The following is a 17669-nucleotide window of genomic DNA, read 5'->3' as shown; positions in this document are numbered from 1 at the left end:
TTTTTGTGTGTGGTGCAAGATAATTGTCTACTTTCATTATTTTGCATGTGGCAGTCCAGTTTTCCCAACACCATTTATTGAAGAAACTCCTTTCTCCATTGTATGTTCTTGGCTCCTTTGTCAAGGATTAGATGTCTGTAGATATGTGGTTTTATTTCTCATCTTTCAGTTCTGATCCATTGGTCTGTTTGTTTTGTGTCAGTACCATGCTGTTTTGATTACTATAGTTTTCTAGTATGTTTTGAAGTCCGGGATTGTGATGCCTCCAGCTTTGTCTTTTTTTCTCAGGATTGCTTTGGCTATTCAGGGTCTTTTGCTGTTCCATATAAGTTTTTGGGTTCTTTGTTCTATTTCTGTGAAGAATGTCATTGGGATTTTGATTGGGACTGCATTGAATTTGCTTTAGGTAGTATGGACATTTTAACTATGTTTATTCTTCTGACCTATGAAGATGGAATATCTTTCCATTTCTTTATGTCTTCTTCAATTTCTTTCAATAATATTATATAGTTTTCAGCATACAGGTCTTTCTTTAAGTTTATTCCTAGGTATTTTATTCTTTCTGTTGCGATTGTAGATGGGATTGTATTCTTGATTTCTTTTTCTACCAGTTCATTGTTAGTGTATAGGAATGCAACTGATTTTTTAAAGTTGATTTTTGTACCCTGCAACTTTGCTGTAGTTGTTGATTATTTCTGATACTTTTCTGGTGGATCCTTTAGAGTTTTATATATGTAAAATCATATCATCTGCAAATAGCAAAAGTTTCACTTCTTCCTTTCCATTTTGGATTCCTTTTATTTCTTTTTCTTGCCTAATTGCTCTGGCCAATACCTCCAGTACTGTGTTGAATAAGAGTAGTGAGAGTGGGCATGCTTGTCTTGTTCTTGTTCTCAGAGGGCTGGCTTTCAGATTTTCACAATAAAGTATGAAGGTTGGCTGTGCATTTGTCATATATGGCCTTTATTATGTTGAGATATTTTATTTCAATACGCATTTTATTGAGTTATCATAAATGATGTTGGATCTTGTCAAATGCTTTCTCTGCATCTATTGAGATGATCATGTGATTCTTATTCCTCATTTTGTTAATGAAGTGTATCACATTGATTGATTTGCGGATGTTGAACCATCCCTACATCCCTAGAATTAATCCTACTTGATTGTGGCATACGATTCTTTTAATGTATTGCTGTATTCAGTTTGCTAACATTTTATTGAGGATTTTTGCATCTAAGTTCATAAGTGATATTGGCCTGTAGTTTTCCTTCTTCATGTTGTCCTTGTCTGGTTTTGGTATCAGGGTAATATTGGCCTCATAGAATGTGTTAGGAAGTGTTCCGTCTTCTTCAATTTTTCGGAATACTTTGAGAAGGATAGGCACTAAATCTTCTTTAAATGTTTGGTAGAATTCTCCAGAGAAGCCATCAGGTCCTGGACTTTCGTTTTTGGGGGACTTTTATTACTATTTCAATTTCTGTATTTGTGATAGGTCTATTCAGATTCTCTATTTCTCCTTGATTCAGTTTTGGGAGGTTGTATGAGTCTAGGAATTCATCCATTTCTTCTAGGTTATTGAGTTTGTGGGCATATAGTTTTTCATAGTATTCTCTTATAATCCTTTGTATTTTTGCAGTATCTGTTGTAATTTCTTCTCTTTGATTTGTAATTTTATTTGAGCCTTCTCTCTTTTTTACTTGGTGCAGCCGACTAAGGGTTTGTCAGTTTTGTTTATCTTCTCAAAGAACCAGCTCTTAGTTTCATTGTTCCTTTCTACTGTTTTTTTAGTCTCTCTTTCATTTATTTTGCTCTGATTTTTGTTATTTCCCTCCTTCTGCTGACTTTGGGCTTTGTCTGTTCTTCTTTTTCTACCTCTGTTAGGTGCATCTCAAGATTACTTATTTGAGATTTTTCTTGCTTGTTGAGATGGGCCTCTATTGTTATATGACCACTTTTGCTACATTCCATAAGAGTTGGTATGTTGTATTTTCATTTTCATTTGTCTCCAGGTATTTTTTAATTTCCCTTTTGATTTCTTAAATGATCCAATGTTTGTTCAATAGCATGTTGTTTAGTCTCCACATATTTCTCTGTTTCCCATTTTTTTCTTATGGTCAATTTCTGGCTTCATAGCATTGTGGTCAGAAAAAATTGTTGGGATGATTTCAATCTTCTTAAATTTGTTGAGGCTTGCCTTGTTACCCAACATATGGTCTATCTTTGAGAATGTTCCATGGGCACTTGAGAAGAAAGTATATTTTTGTTTTTGGATAGAATGCTCTCTGTGTATCTATTAAGTCCATCTGGTCAAGTGTTTCATTTGATCTACTATTTCCTTGACTTTTTCTCAGGATGATCTGTCCATGGAAGTAAGTGGGTGTTGAGGTCCCCTACTATTATTGTGTTGCTGTTAATTTCTCCCTTTGGGTCTATTAATAATTGCTTTATGTACTTTGGTGCCCCTGTGTTAGGTGCATATATATTAAGAAGCATTATGACCTCTTGGTAGAATATCCTTTTTATCATTATATATTGCCTCTCTTTGTCTCTCATTGTCTTTTTTAAATCGAAGTCTGCTTTGTCTGCTAAAAGTATGGGAACACCGGCTTTCTTTTGTTGGCCATTAGCTTGGAGTATTGTCTTCCATCCCCTCACTCTAAGGCTATGTTTGTCTTTGGAGCTGAGTGCGTTTTCTAGAGGCAGCATATTTTTGGGTCTTGTTTTTTAATCCATCCAGCTAGTCTGTGTCTTTTGATTGGAGAATTCAACCCATTTACATTTAGAGTGATTATTGTTATATGAGGGCTTAATGCTGCCACTTTATCTCTTGTTTTCTGGTTGTTCTATGTTTCCACTGTTTCTCTTCCTTGTATTTCTGACTGCCATTTCATTTTGTTGGTTTTCTTAGGGAGATTTCTCAGTTTTCTCTCTTTTTGTGATTTGTGGCTCTGCTCTGATTTTTTGTTTGGTGGTCACCGTGGGCCTGTATGACAGATATTGGAGATGAGATAGTCCATTTCCTTACAGCCTCTTATCTCCATTAACCTAAACAGGTTACTTCCCTTTCCTCTCCTCTTCTGAGTAATTGCTGTTACAAATTGTTCTGTTTTTAATTTTGTGAGTTTGTGGCTAAGTTGAAGTGTTTATCCTTGCTTTTGATGCTTTATTTCCCTTTCTCTTTTAAGTTGTAACTGAGTCTTTGCCTCCCTGTTCTGGTAGAGAGTTTCAGGTTTCTGATCATGTCTATTTATCTCCTTGCTCAGAGCTTTGTAGACCTTTGCCTTTTTTTGCTGGTTTGAGGGCATCTTTAATTATTTCTTGTAGCGGAGGTCTAGTGGCGATGAACTCCCTCAACTTTTGTTTATCTGGGAAAGCTTTTATTTGTCTATCGTGCCTGAAGGAATGTTTCGCTGGATAGAGTATTCTTGGCTGAAAGTTTTTGTCTTTCAGTAATTTGAATATATCATTCCATTCTCTCCTAGCCTGTAGGGTTTCTTCTGAGCAATCTGCTGAAAGCCTGATAGGGTTTTCCTTTGTAGGTTATTTTCTTTTGCCTTGCTGTTTCTCGTATTTTTTCTTTATCACAAACTTTTGCCATTTTTACTATTGTATGCCTTGGAGAAGGTCTTCTGGCATTGATGAAGTTGGGGATTAGCTTCGTCATACATATGCCACTTACTCATTTATTTATTGATTATGAATAATATAATAAACATCCATGAAACCACCTCCTAAAACAACAACTACGACCTAGACAATAATCCTCATCAAACTATTTGGCTCCCCTGCCTCACTTCACCCGAAGGTAACTGTCATCCTAAATCTATAATCTATATTGTTCATCCTTTGTTTTCCTTTTTATATAATTTTACTATGTGCGTATTCCTTAAAAATAACACTTAATTTTCATTGTTTTTATAGAAAGAGAATCACTGTATATAATTTTAGGAGCTTATTTTTCTACTTTAAATTTGCTCAGATTCCTCCATGTTTTGCATATCACTGTATTTCTTTCATTTTGACGATTGTGTAATATTCATCCATTCTCTTGATAAGCTTTTAGGTTGTTTCCTGGTACTTGCTATTGTGAAAGTACTGTTTTGTCTCTTCTTACACGTATCTCCTTTTGTACATGTGCAAGAGACTTGGATTATTGGGTCCTGGGATATGGGAAAGTTCAATATTAAAAGATAATGCCAAAGTGCTTTCCTAACCGGTTTCACCAATTTGCATTTGTATCAGATCCTGTGGATTGACTTCCTCTTCAATATTTGGTATTATCAGACTTTTCAAATTTTGTAAATGAAACAAGTATAAAACAGTATCTCTTTGTGGTCTTTATTGTATTTCTCTGATCACTAGTGAATGTTGAACATCTTTTCTTGTGTTTTTTGGTTATATGTAGTTTCTCATTTGAGGAGGCCTACTTGTATCTTTTGAGTATATTTCTATTGAGTTTACTGTGTTTTTGTTAGTGAACTTTAGAAAATATTTATTCTTGCTATTAATGTTCTCCAGTTGCATGTGTTGCAAAATATCTATTCCTGGTTTTTAATTTCTGTTTTTGCATTTTTGAAAGTGTCTTTTGATTAGCAGCAGTTTTTCATTTAATATAGTCATATTGACTTATTTATAATTAATAATTATTTATAGTTAATGCTTTTGTATCTTGGTTAAGAAGATTTCTTATCCCAAAGACTAAAATATATTCACCTATATTTTCTACTTAAGAATTTAAAAAACTATTTTTAATACTTTATTGCTTATACCATCTAGAGTTATTTTTTTAATATTATAAGGTAGAGATTTAATTTCATCCTTTTCTGTAGAGATAACCACGTTTTTTTCACCTCAATCCCTTAATTTCCCACTGATCTAACATGCCAACTCTGTCGTGTGCTACACTTCCATGTATATATGGATCTGTTTCTGTGCTCTGTTCTGTTCCATCAGTCACGCGTCTACCTCACACCAATAGCACACTGTCTTTAATGGGTCCTACTATCTGGTGAAGTAAGTCTGCTCTCCCTGCCCTCTGTCTTCAGGAGTGCTTTGGCTACTCTAGGCTCTTTACTTTTCTGTGTAACTTTTCGAATGATCTTGTTAAATTTCACGGAAATCAATTATATAGAATCTATAGATTAATCTGGAGAGAATTTATATATTTGTAACATTGGGTGTCTCCAGCCATGAACATGATGTATTTTTCCAAGAATTTAGGACATTTTGTAAACATCTTTTAATGTATCTTTTATAATATTCTCCATAGAATCTTCACCTATCTTTTATTAGATTTATTCTTATGTGTTTGATATTCTCTGAGGTCATTATAAATGAAATATTTTATTTAATCATGCTCTTTAGGTTTTTTGCTCCTGGTATATAGTTTTTGACTTTCATATGTGAATCTTATATGCAGCCAACTTGCTAAACTCTCCTATAGTCTCATAATTTGTGGATTTTTTAATGTTTTCTATGTAAATAATCATATCATCTGCAATAATAAGACAGTTATATGAACAAGGATGTGAAACAGGTGAGCAAGTAAACTATGTGGATGTCCAGGAAGAGCACACCAGGCTGAAGGAGCAGCAAATACAAAGATGGTAAAGCAGGAACATGACTGATGTGTTCAAGGAACATCAAGGAAGCCAGAGTGGCTGGAGTGCCCTGAGCGGGCAGGGGAGTGGTAGGCGATGAGGTCAGAGGTACTGGACTGGATTACGTAGGGCCTTGTAGACCCCCATAAGGACTTAGATTTTCACTCTGACTCGGGTGTCCATTGGAGAGTTTTGAGCAAGGGGTGACATGATTTGATTCATGTTTTTAAAGGACCATTCTGGTTACTGTGTTGAGAATAAACTGTAAAGGTCAAGGACTAAAGCAGGGAGACGTGACAGAGGCCATTGCAGTAATCCAGATGAGATGATGGTGGTTTAGACCAGGGTAGCAGTGGGTTGAGATGGTGAGAAGTGGCCAGATTCTGGATATATTTTAAAGAACCAACAGGAATTTCTAACAGACTGGAAATTGTTTAGTAGAGAAAAAGAAGTTAAGGATGATTCTAAGTTTTTCGGTTCGAGCAACTGGAAGGTGTTTCCATTAATGTTGAAGAGTTTGAATATAGTGTCATCTTTATAAGGACTTCGAAAGAAATTTATTTTGATTCTTACTATTGGAAATAGTTGCATTTCTCTCAAGAACTTGCTTTGTTTTCATCTTTGTTAGTATCTGTTGGGGACTGTGACTACATTGGCTGCTAGAAAGTGTAGAACCACATTTGTGTCCCTTGTAGCAAAGATACAGATATCTAACGTGTATGTATTTTTTTTATTGCCCTTACTCACATTTGGCTTTGTTTTTATCTTTTCTCACTAGTTCTAATTTGTCTTTTTATACATTATGTATCCTTATATACTTCCTTAAAATGTTTTCAGAACAGGGTTTGAATAAATGGAGACAAATTGTTTGCATTATATGCCACCAAAAAGGAATTGTGGGAGGTAGTATGAATTTTTAAAAACTAAGCTAAGAGTTAGAATATCATCTTGAGCTATAAATATATATGGCGGTGTATATATTACGTATGTATATTATATATATATATTATATATTCGAGTGCCTACTGAGTTCCTACAACTCTGTGTCATCCATTCAATAATATTTAGTGAGTATCCACTGTGTGTCAGGTGCTGTTCTAGGCATTGATACATCAGTTAATAAAACAAAGAATCCTTTGGTCAGGGAGCATGCATCCTACTGGGGGAGATACTGACAAACGGCACATGTAGTGGATTAGTCAGTTTTATACTATATTAGAAGGTGGTACATACTACAGAAAAAGACGTCAAGCATGGTAAGGGAGCTTGGAGGTGAAGGGAATGTGGGTGGGTTGGAGTGTGGAGGTTGCAGCATTAAATAGAGTGATCTGGGGGGGCCACCTTGAGAAGATGACATCGGAGCACAGACTTGAAGGAGGTGAGGGCATGAGTTATGTGCCCGTCTAAGGGAAGAGCGTTTCATCAGAGGGAACAGAAAGCAAAGTTCCTGAGATAGGAGTGTGCCTGGCACATTTAAGGACCAGCCAGGTGGCCAGTGTGGAGTTGAATGAGTGGGAAGAGTGGTAGGAAACAAGGTCAGAGAGATATTGGGCGTAGGAGACAGATCTCACAGGGCCTTGTAGACTGTTGTTAGGACTTAAGTTTTTTCTCTGAGTGACAGGGGGCACCACTGCAGGATTTCAAGCGTAAGAGTGGAAATGATTTGACTTGCATTTTAAAAGGATCACTCTGGCTATTATAGTATAACTTTTGAGGGAGTTGATTATTTCTGTCATTTTAGTTATATTACAGCTAATACTGACACAGAAGAACAGAGTTTTCCGGTCACTAAGGCATTGAACACACACGTGGAAGACTTAAATTTAGATGTCCTTCTTCAGAAGGCGGACCGTTTGCGTTTGGAGGAGTCTAGCAAGATGGAGAGCTTTGAACTACTTTGTGACCACAAAGACAAGGTAAGAGACGTGTGATGGTAGTATGTTTGTATAGGTTTACTTTTTGATTTAACCTACTGTCCCATTTATGTTATAACCATGACAATTGTGTCACAGTTTACACAAGCTAAATGATTGGTGCAAAATTTTTCTATAATATGACTAAAACTTTTAAAAAGTAAATATGAGTTTATTGAGCTCTAAGATCATAAAAATGAGAACCAGAGAAATGATTATACATTTTTACCTTTCTTTGACTCTCATTAACTTGATATATTTAATAAATATTTTCTAACAGATAACGAACAAGACATACTGCTCCTCTGGTGGGGAGGGAAAGCTACATTTTAAGTTTTCTATCTTATGTTTATTAATATAACAGCCATCAGTATTTCAGTCTATTTCTACCAATGGTTAGTTTTCAGTGTTTCATGTTAGGCGAAATTGGGAAAGCCCATCCCTCCCACCACCACTACCAAAAAAACAAAAGAGGGTTTGCAATATCCAAAGGAGCAATAAATCTCTTTCTTTCCCATGAGCAATTTAAGTCTAACCTTTGTCTGAGGATTTAACAACTCTAACTCTGTTCTTTTGAGAATATATGATCGGTAATAACTTACAGATACTATCCGAAATGCTCACTGAAACAGCATACTGATAGTAGATAACTTAGAAGGGAAAATATGAAGAGGATACCACAACCCAGAGAGAGTTTATAGATTCTGGCACCCGTCACTTCTCCCTTCTCTGGAGGTGTGGAGCTGTTGTCTGGATAATATTCATTGGTTTTGAGATCCAAATGTAACACTATATAAAATCACATTTTGTAGCCATGAATATTTGAATTTAAAATGTTATGTGCAACAGATGGTTACTAGTTATCAGAGTGATCATTTCATAACGTATATAAATGTTGAATCACTATGTTGTACACTTGAAACTAGTACAATATTGTATGTCAACTATACTTCAATAAAAAATAAAAATAAAATGTTATATGCACATGAGTAGATTCAGTCATCTGTAAGTGTTAGTTTAGCTGCCTAATTTTGTAGAAGTCACAGTGAAAAACATAGTCTGATCAAAGTTACTGAGTTAATCTAATGAGCAGTTCTGTCTTTCCTTTTCAGTATAGAGATGAAATAGAGTTTATTTGGCGGTTTGCTCGTGCTTATGGAGATATGTATGAGTTATCTACAAATACTCAAGAAAAGAAACATTATGCTAATATTGGTAAGTATTTTGTAAAGATTTATTATCCTCAAGTGACAGTTATTATCTATAATAAACCTCTAATGAATTTTAATTAAAGCTATATTATCTTAGCTAAAACCAGTATGTTTAATCTATATCAATATATGGTACTGAAAAATACACACAGTCTAAGGACAAAAAGCTTCTTTTGGACTAAAGTATATGTTCTTTAAAAATATTTGAGCATAGTAGAAAAGGCAACCGAAAAACTCAAATTTCAGCTTTTAAAAGAAAGATGAGACAGTAAGTGGTAATGTTTGAGAAGCAATAATAGGCAGAAGACAGTTGTCTCCAGCGGTCGTCTTTCACCACAGTTAAACTAACCCTCCTTACTTCCTGTAATGCAGAGCTCCAGGTACCATGAAGAAATAACCATTCAGGCTTCCATATTTTTTTTCAAAATTTGCCTTGGTAGAACTAGATTGGCCTTGAGTTGATAATTGTTTAAGCTGAGTGATGAGTACAAGGTGGTTCATTATACTGTCCTGTATACTTTTTTGCATATTTAAAAAAATTTCCATAATAACAGCAACAAAAGAAAACCCAGAATGTCAAAACGTCTACACGTAGGTATCTCATCTTGACTTTCACTGAATATCAAAACTCTTTCTTGCAAAAAGCCCCTTACCTTTCATCTCTCTGAGTTTCAGGGTAGTAATTTGACATGAAAACTTCTTTAACTCTTCTTTCATTTGGAAGTCTTCTCTTTTCCAAGCTTTCCTTCTCTGGATAGCATAAGGGAGAAGCAGCAAGAAGATAATGATTCTGCAGATCTCCCTTCAGTCTAGTTTGCTGTCATTTTTATTTCCAAGAAGGAAGTATTTCCAAACTCCTTGTAATTACATTTCTTCCACTTGTAGATTTCCTTGCCAATTTACCTCTGCACTTTAATTCTCTCTAAGTGGGAGGAGGATGGGAGAAATTTTCCTTCTTTGTTCTTTACATATTCTTCATCACCTTTGTGGGGCAGTTTTTCTCTAGCAATCTGTCTTGCAGACCATATACAAAACGGATTTCTAGAGAAGAGATGTATTAACTTGAAGGTAAATAAAAATTTAACCAAAGAGAACAAACTGACTTATTTTCATATCTACTGAGAAAAATCAAAGCATGTCTGTAAACTGTTCCAACATTCATCGATATGAAACACATTTTTTTTTCCTTAAGTATCTACTGTACCCTGGGCATTAGGGCTCCTCCTGTGTTAGGGGGCAGAAATATGAAAGCAAAATAGACATGTTCTCAGAATGCAGAGGAGCTTATGGCTTTGTGGAGGAGGGGGTATTATTCGGATAATCACACACATAAAGAAACAAACGGAAATAAGTTGTGAGTAAGGAGGCTGCAGAGTGTTGCGAGTGTAACAGAAAGGAGGGTGCGAGGGCAGGTGACGGGGGCGATGTGGGGAAATCTTTCCTCTGGAAGTAACAGTCTCACATCCTGGGATCTCTGTTTTAAAATGGAGTGGGAGTTTAATTGAGTAAATGTGTGAGATGGTGAAAATGGAAAAAGAAATAGGCTGGAGGAAATTTGGGGACAAGAATGGAGCATAAATTTGAATAGGATATATCCAAAAAAAGAGACAAGTTTATAGTATCAAAGAAAAAGGAGTGAAGCCTCAGATACGTTCATTCCAATATTGAAATAAATTTAAAAGAATTCTGTTTCTTCATCTGTTTAAGAAACATTTACTCAAGATTACTGTGTTCAGGAACAATGTTAAAATGAGGACGGAAGGAGCAGAGCGAGAGGAGGAGGGACGTAAATGTGACTGAGACAGGGCTGCACTAGGGGACTTACTGTGTAGATGAGTATGGGGACAGCCGATCGTACAGGTGTGCAGGTGGTAAGGGCTGGCGAAAGGTGATGACAAAGTACAGTGGAGCTGAGACTGGCTGCAGAGGGACACTGGAACTCAGTATGAGGGAAGAAGAGTGCTGGATGTTATTGTTCATAATAGTACATTTGAAATTGTTATGCCGAGGGACGGTTTGATCACTGGAAAGTGCAAAATTCTTTCATAAAACTCAAAACGGGGTGTATCATTATGCAGTACAACTTTCGAATACTGCAACTGATCATAACTTGTATTCTAAATAAAATATGAATCTTATATCTAAAGAAACATTATTATAATATCCAGAATTAAATGATCGGTACAAATGCCTCAAATGCATCTCAAAATATAATTTTGTCAGGCGAATAGCTTTCCTTTCGGGCTTCAGCTGCATAAATGAGGCTGCGAAACCAGTCTGTGTACTGCTCAGTGTCCTTTTGTAGTCTCGGAGTGATGGCTGCTCCTCTCGTTTAGGCTTGTGGTAGTGTGCTAAAATGTTGATTTAGTATTTAATGTTTGTACATTAGAAAGTATTTATATTTTTCAATCGTTCATTTACAAATGGCTAACTTTTAGTAGGTGTCCACAATGTAACATTAGTTATTATTAAAATATTTCACTTTGATTTTTTCCAGTTTATGTAAATTTCTACACAGAGTACTTCTGTTAATGGATAAAGCTATAAAGTACCACCGTAATAAATTACCAAATAGAGAATGGTTTTAGCATAAAAGATTCTTGTTTATAAAGATTATCTCAACTACCTATTTAGAAGGGCATTTTGCAGATCATTGGATATTCTCTCCAAAGGAAAAAAAGAAAAAAAATAGAGCAGGGTGAAAAGGAGAGGGTGAGAAGCAAAGCCTCTTTTTGAGAAAGATTTTCAGAATGTGGTTCAGTTTTGTTGCAAGCATTTTGATTGTTTAAACCAATAGACAAACTTCCATCCAGAGTAATTATTACGGAGGGCTGGCCCCATGGTGTGGTGGTTGAGTTTGGCGCTCCCCACTTTGGCAGCCAGGGTTCACAGGTTTGGATCCTGGGCACAGACCTACACCATTCATCAGCCATGCTGAGGTGGCAACCAACATACAAAGTAGAGGAAGATTGGCACAGATGTCAGCTCAGGGCTGATCTTCCTCAGGCAAAAAAAGAAGATTGGTGATGGATGTTAGCTCAGGGCAAATCTTCCTCACCAAAAAAGAAAAAAAAAAAAGTAATTATTGCACTTTTAAAAGTTATTCTAGGGGCAGGCCCAGTTTTTGCAGCGCTTAAGTTCGCAACTTCTGCTTCAGCAGTCCAGGGTTCGCCAGTTTGGATCCCAGGTGCAGACATGGCACCACTTGTGAAGCCATGCTGTGGTAGGCATCCCACATATAAAGTAGAGGAAGATGGCCCCAGATGTTAGCTCAGGGCCAGTCTTCCTCAGCAGAAAGGGGAGGATTGGTAGCAGATGTTAGCTCAGGGTTAATCTTCCTCAAAAAAAAAAAAAAAAAGAAAAAGTTATTCTAAAACTAAGAGAAATGATTTGGGAGAATTATTTCTGTACTGAGCCTCTTCATTATTGTGAGTGATGAGGCAAGAACTTCTCTGGGAAGCCTTCCCTTCCTCCTTAGATAGAGTTTCTCACCCTCTTCTCTGCCATGCTCTCTTTTTTTATCTTACTTTTACCTTTTTGCATGTAATTTGTTTTTTTCTGTACCTGCTGTCTACTGAACTGTAAACCCTTGGAGGGCAAGAACTGTGTCTTACTTGACTTTCTGTTCTCAGAGGCTCACATCCTGTGGCGCTTAGAAGGCACTCAGTAAATGTTGGTTGACTTAATTACAAAACAATTTTTATTAACACTTTTAAATAATGATTGAATGACTTTTGTTATACTTGGTTAAATCACTTAGTCCAGTGAGTTTCAGACTTGAGCACCATCAGAATCACTAGAGGCTGCTTTAAACAGATTGCTGAGTCTAGAATTTGTGATCGAGGAAGTCTCCTGTGTGGCCAAAAATGTGCTTTTCTAACAAATTTCCAGGTGATGCTTCTGGTCTTGGGAGCCTACTTTAGGAATCACTGACTTAATTCAATAATCTACCTCGCACCTACTCACATGAAGGTACTAAGTGTAAGTCCATTTATCTTTCAGGAAAGACATTAGGTGAAAAAGCTATTACTAGAGCACCCATGAATGGACATTGTCATCTGTGGTAAGTATGTAGAATTTATGCAGCCTTTTTAAATGCTAATATGCATCTTTGTAAATTATAATGGATTTTAAAAATATTTTTGACCCATTTAACTTGTCACATTCACTGAAAAATAGTTAGTAGATAGCACAGTAATTGTTCTTGTTCTGTTTATCTTCATGTATTTTTCAGTATATATTTATTATATTTAAGGTAAACTTTCATTGAAGATTTCATAAGTGAATCTACCAAGTCCAATGGCTTTGAACATGATAAATTCTAATTAAATCTAATTTAATATAACATTTCATTTGAAAACAAATACTAAAATGATGCCATGTTTCTAAATAAGAAGTAGAAAGAGTGGTTCAAAGAATAAAAGCACATCAGCCATTTCTTAAACCTTGATGTGTCAAGGGATACAAATTCCACAGGTCAAAGAAAAACCACTTATAAGAAAGCTCAAACAAAGGGAATGTAATTAGTTGGATGGACATAGGTGAATATCCTTGGGGCAAAAAATTTTATTCTTGAGTACATTTTGTTTTGGATCCTTTGTATGTTTAGAATTATAAATCACAAATAAGACATATATTGTTGTTAATTAACGCTTCCTTTTTCCCGCATTTGCATTTCTACATTTTTTAGTTCCTTAGTTTTTTTTCTCCTCAGCAGTACAGATGCTTTAGATGCTAGGAAGATACAGTGATAATTTATAACCCTTCTCTCAGACCTAGGTTTCTAAAACTCCACCCCTCTTCGGGATTATTTTATTATTTGAGGCACTCTTAGGCAAAAATCTCTCTCAAAGTGGCTCCCTTTCGGCAGGTCCACATCTGTCCCACAGGAAATTTGTTTTTGCTTCACCAGCTCTGAAGTACAAACCATTTTCCCAAAGCAGACTTGTTTCTCTACTCTGTCACCAGCAGGGGGAGCTCTACTCACATAAGCATCTTGAAACTTCCTGTCCCCTAGACTCCAAGGGACGCGTACCAAAATAAGAATAGGTCTTTTGAAGCTGCCCTCTCTTGGCTTAAGATAAGATGTGATCCTACCTTCTGCACTCTCTCATGAGAAAGTGGGAGGTGGAACCCAAGTACCCTAACGGTTCTATCCGCAGAAATCCCCACTCCAGGCCCCTGCCTCCACCAGTGAATTCTTTGCCTTCTCTTGTATCGCCTGGAGATGGGCGAAGGGCTAAGCCTGGCGGAACCTGTGAATCGTTTCCTTAGCGTGTCATGCATGGGTAGTAGAGAGTCTTGCTTTAGGGATTGGAGTACCTACAGATAAAGTATTTTGTGCCCTTGGTGCCTTTGCCAAAACTCTAGGAGAAAGGTAATTTTGCGGTTAACATTCTGATACATATCTTTAAGACTATTTCCTCAGTATATAATGATTTTGGCTATTATTTCTATAGCCAACTTTGCCTTCTTCTAATTTGCATAATACTAATATTAATAAGTTAACATCTGTATGCATTAAGGTACTTCTGTTCTTCCACTCTGAGTCGTAACTGTAATAAACTTACGCTGATCAAGCCACAATCTCTTCATCTCCTTTGATGTTGGAAGTGTTTGGGAGCTGGTTAGCCAGATTTGGATGCAGAAGGAGCACCCAGGTCCTGCTGTTCACGTTGAGCCGCTGCTGCCGCTCCTCCTTCTTCCCCACTTGTTCCTCTTCCTCCTCCTCCTGCTGCTGCTGGGCTGCTCTTCCTCTGCTGTGCTCTTCCTTCGCTCAAACTGCATCTGCGTCCGTGAAGAATCGTATTAAAAATGTCCATGTAATTTTAATCCTCAATCTGAGGACACTTACCAGTTTGAGCTTCCAAATTTTCACAGAGGAACAGTGTTGAATCTTCTCTGAGGGCTTCATAAGTACCTTGAAATCCATCGTGTGAGGACAGATTATGCTTAACTCTTCCTCAGTGGGTTTCCTGTGGATCTTCCACTCATCTGGTTACTGCTCCTTTGTTCATCTGCTTTCACATTTTGTTGTGAACTAGTTGCCCTGTTTATAACCAGAGGATTTAACCCCAAGGTTAAATCTTATCAACACAAACACACACACACAGAGAAATTATGCAATTATATTTCACGTGATTTCTTATTCAGTATCGGTTTTTAATTTAAAAAAATATTAAAATCTAGGGGGCCAGGCCAGTGGCGGAGTGGTTAAATTTGTGCACTCTGCTTCGGTGGCCTGGCATTCACAGTTTTGGATCCTGGGTGTGGACCTACACACCACTCATCAAGCCATGCTGTGGCAGCATCTCACATACAAAATAGAAGAATACTGGCACAGATGTCAGCTCGGGGCCAATCTTGCTCACCAAAAATATATATATTAAAATCTAATCAGCTGATAAAATGTGTTAAATATGAATGTCAATCTTATCTTAATTCCTAGAATGTATTATCATATATCTACTGAATACAAGAGTTCTCATTCAATTAAATAGTAGAAGTTTAGGGTGATGAAAACAGAGAAATTAAAACTTGGTCTTGAGAATCAATGGGTGAAATTTAGATTAATTGATTCCATCAATTGTAATAAAATGGCACAAAAAGGTCTTATTCTGCTGGAATCTTTTCAATATGTTAAGACATTTTCTCATTCATTCAGCATAAATGACAGCCTGTAGCCTACAGGCCAAATCCAACTGCCTGCTTTTAAATAAATTTTTATTGGAGTACAGCCACGCCCATGCATTTGTACACAGCAGTGAAGCTGGGTAGTTGCACCAGAGACTGTCAACCCCAAAGCCTAAAATGTTTGCTGCCTGGCCCTACAGCAAAAGTTTGCAGACCCATGGTTTACAGGGTTACTTGATGGTTTATAAGCCTTCAGTTTGAAATAAAAGATGCAATCTTTAGGAATAACGATCGTAAAGGATTAACATTGAGGGAACAGTTGAAAAACAAAAGACATGTTTTTCATCTTTGTCTTTTCCAAAACGAAATTACCTTTTAACTTTAAGGCGACATAAGCATTCTATAAAATTCTGTTGTTTTTATTGTACCAGCCTAAGATACTTGTAGAATCAAGAGAGTAAAATCACTGATGGATTTGGAGTTTGTTAGCCAAATAGGCCTGACCTTAATTATAAATAATGTCTTACGTCTTTGTTGGACTCTACCAGTCACAAATTATATCCACATGCCTTATAGGCATTTACAGAACAACCTGTTTCCATTTTATAGAGAAGGTAAGCAAGGCTCTGTGTGTGTGTGTGTGTGTGTGTGTGTGTGTGTGTGTTGATTAGTAACCAAAGGCCACACAATAAGTGGAAAAACAAAAGCCATATCTTATATTCTTATGTACTTGATATTTCTTCTATTATGTTATTCTTCCTCTGCTTTCTCACAGTATAAAGAGCATTGATGCTGACTCAAAAGTCCCTCAGGGAAACTAATGGAGTTGTGGTAGTAATGTTGAAACAAGAATGTTTGCCAATTATTGAAGATATATTCAATATCAATGCAAAAAAAAATACAGCATTTTCGTCAAGGCATGTAGTTAGAACAACCTCTAGATGGAGGTAATAGACCATATTGTGAATTAACTTTCTTTAGAGTTCCCATCAACCTGAGAGTTTACGAAATAAAATTTTAAATTACATTTTAAAGATGAACAATACAAAAAAAAACCCAACACACATACAAACATAGGTGGAATCAATTGCTGAAAAAAAAGTGACGATCCTTTGGGAAAAAGTGATTTTGTGAAAAATATAACTCTAGTGACAGATTATAAGGAAAAAGTACATATTTCATATAATAGTATTCATAAATCATTTTTTTCCTTTTTGTCTTCAGTCAGAGTAACTTGGAGAGAATGTGCTGAGAGAGCACTATAAAGGCCTAGAGAAGTGCATAAGTAGTTCTGATTTTCAGAAAATAGAAGATTGATTCCACCACTCTGGATCCGAGAACATAGAATCTTTCCCTTTTATTGTGGTACAAATAGTTAGTTGGGTTGTTCTAGGAATCGCTGGATGAGGAAGTTCAAATAGGCCCAATATAGATTTTTCTAAAAATGTGACGTGATCTGTTTTTTGTTCCTTTGCTATTGATAGAGTAGGGAAATTGAGCTCGTATATCTGGATTTAAGCAAGACATTAAGGCAAGTTCACTCATTACATTCTTGTGGACAAGATGCAGAAATGTGGGCAAGCTTCTGGGTTAACCATGCTGACAGAAGGGTTTGAGCCCCACTTGTTCAACAGCCTATCTGTTGACAATATCATTGTCAGCCTAGAGACGATTCTTAGATTCCAAGTCTAGATCTTAGACACTAGTGTGTTCAGTAATTTTGTCAGAGGGTGAAGATATAGAAGGTATGCTTATAAAAGTTGCAAATAACACAAAATTAGGAGGAACAGGGTGTATGATGGATGACAATAGTACATCAAAAGATTTTCATTTGTTGAAAGAGATCCTAAACAAGGTGTTAATTACTAGGGATAAATATGGAAGGAGGGATAGAAAGAAGTGTCAAAATTTAAGGATATTAGGAAGAACAGATGGAAATTTGAAGAAAGTATGGAGTTTACTTAATAATAATGTATTGATATTGGTTCATTGTGAAAATTATGTATCAATATTGTGTTCAATATTGGTGCAGTTGTGATAAATGTACTATAGTAATGTAAGATGTAAACAATAGAGAAAACCGGATATGGGTATACAGGAACTCTCTGTACTATCTTTGCAACTTTCCGGTAAATCTCAAGGTATTTTAAAATAATAAAAGTTTATGTTTTTAAAAAGTGGCCTAAGGTTTTTTTTAAGTCTGAATAAGTTGGAAAATGATAATGTGATAACTAAAATGGGGAGTTTGGGGATGTAGTTGTGGAATTGTGCTCCATGGTCTTGAACTCTGCGGGAGGAGTGATAGAACAGAA

The 17669-nt window shown here is 36.2% G+C and overlaps 1 protein-coding gene across 9 annotated transcripts in view; it reads left to right on the top strand.

Annotated features, from left to right (window-relative positions):
• The window catches only part of RMDN2 (regulator of microtubule dynamics 2), an 84157-nt gene that overhangs the window by 41676 nt on the left and 24812 nt on the right, over window positions 1–17669 (top strand). For 7 of the 9 annotated variants that reach the window (XM_070236433.1, XM_070236434.1, XM_070236435.1 and 4 more), the window contains 3 exons: window positions 7342–7516; window positions 8626–8728; window positions 12727–12787. In XM_070236433.1, the coding sequence (XP_070092534.1) occupies window positions 7342–7516; window positions 8626–8728; window positions 12727–12787 (339 nt within the window). The remainder of the gene's footprint in view (window positions 1–7341; window positions 7517–8625; window positions 8729–12726; window positions 12788–17669) is intronic. The other 2 variants (XR_011426481.1, XR_011426480.1) reach the window with 1 other exon arrangement.

Source organism: Equus caballus, chromosome 15, assembly GCF_041296265.1.
Source record: "Equus caballus isolate H_3958 breed thoroughbred chromosome 15, TB-T2T, whole genome shotgun sequence".
In the NCBI taxonomy this organism is placed as follows: domain Eukaryota; kingdom Metazoa; phylum Chordata; class Mammalia; order Perissodactyla; family Equidae; genus Equus; species Equus caballus.
The sequence above is the reverse complement of the archived record's forward strand: the minus strand, read 5'-3'. Positions and strand labels throughout refer to the sequence as shown.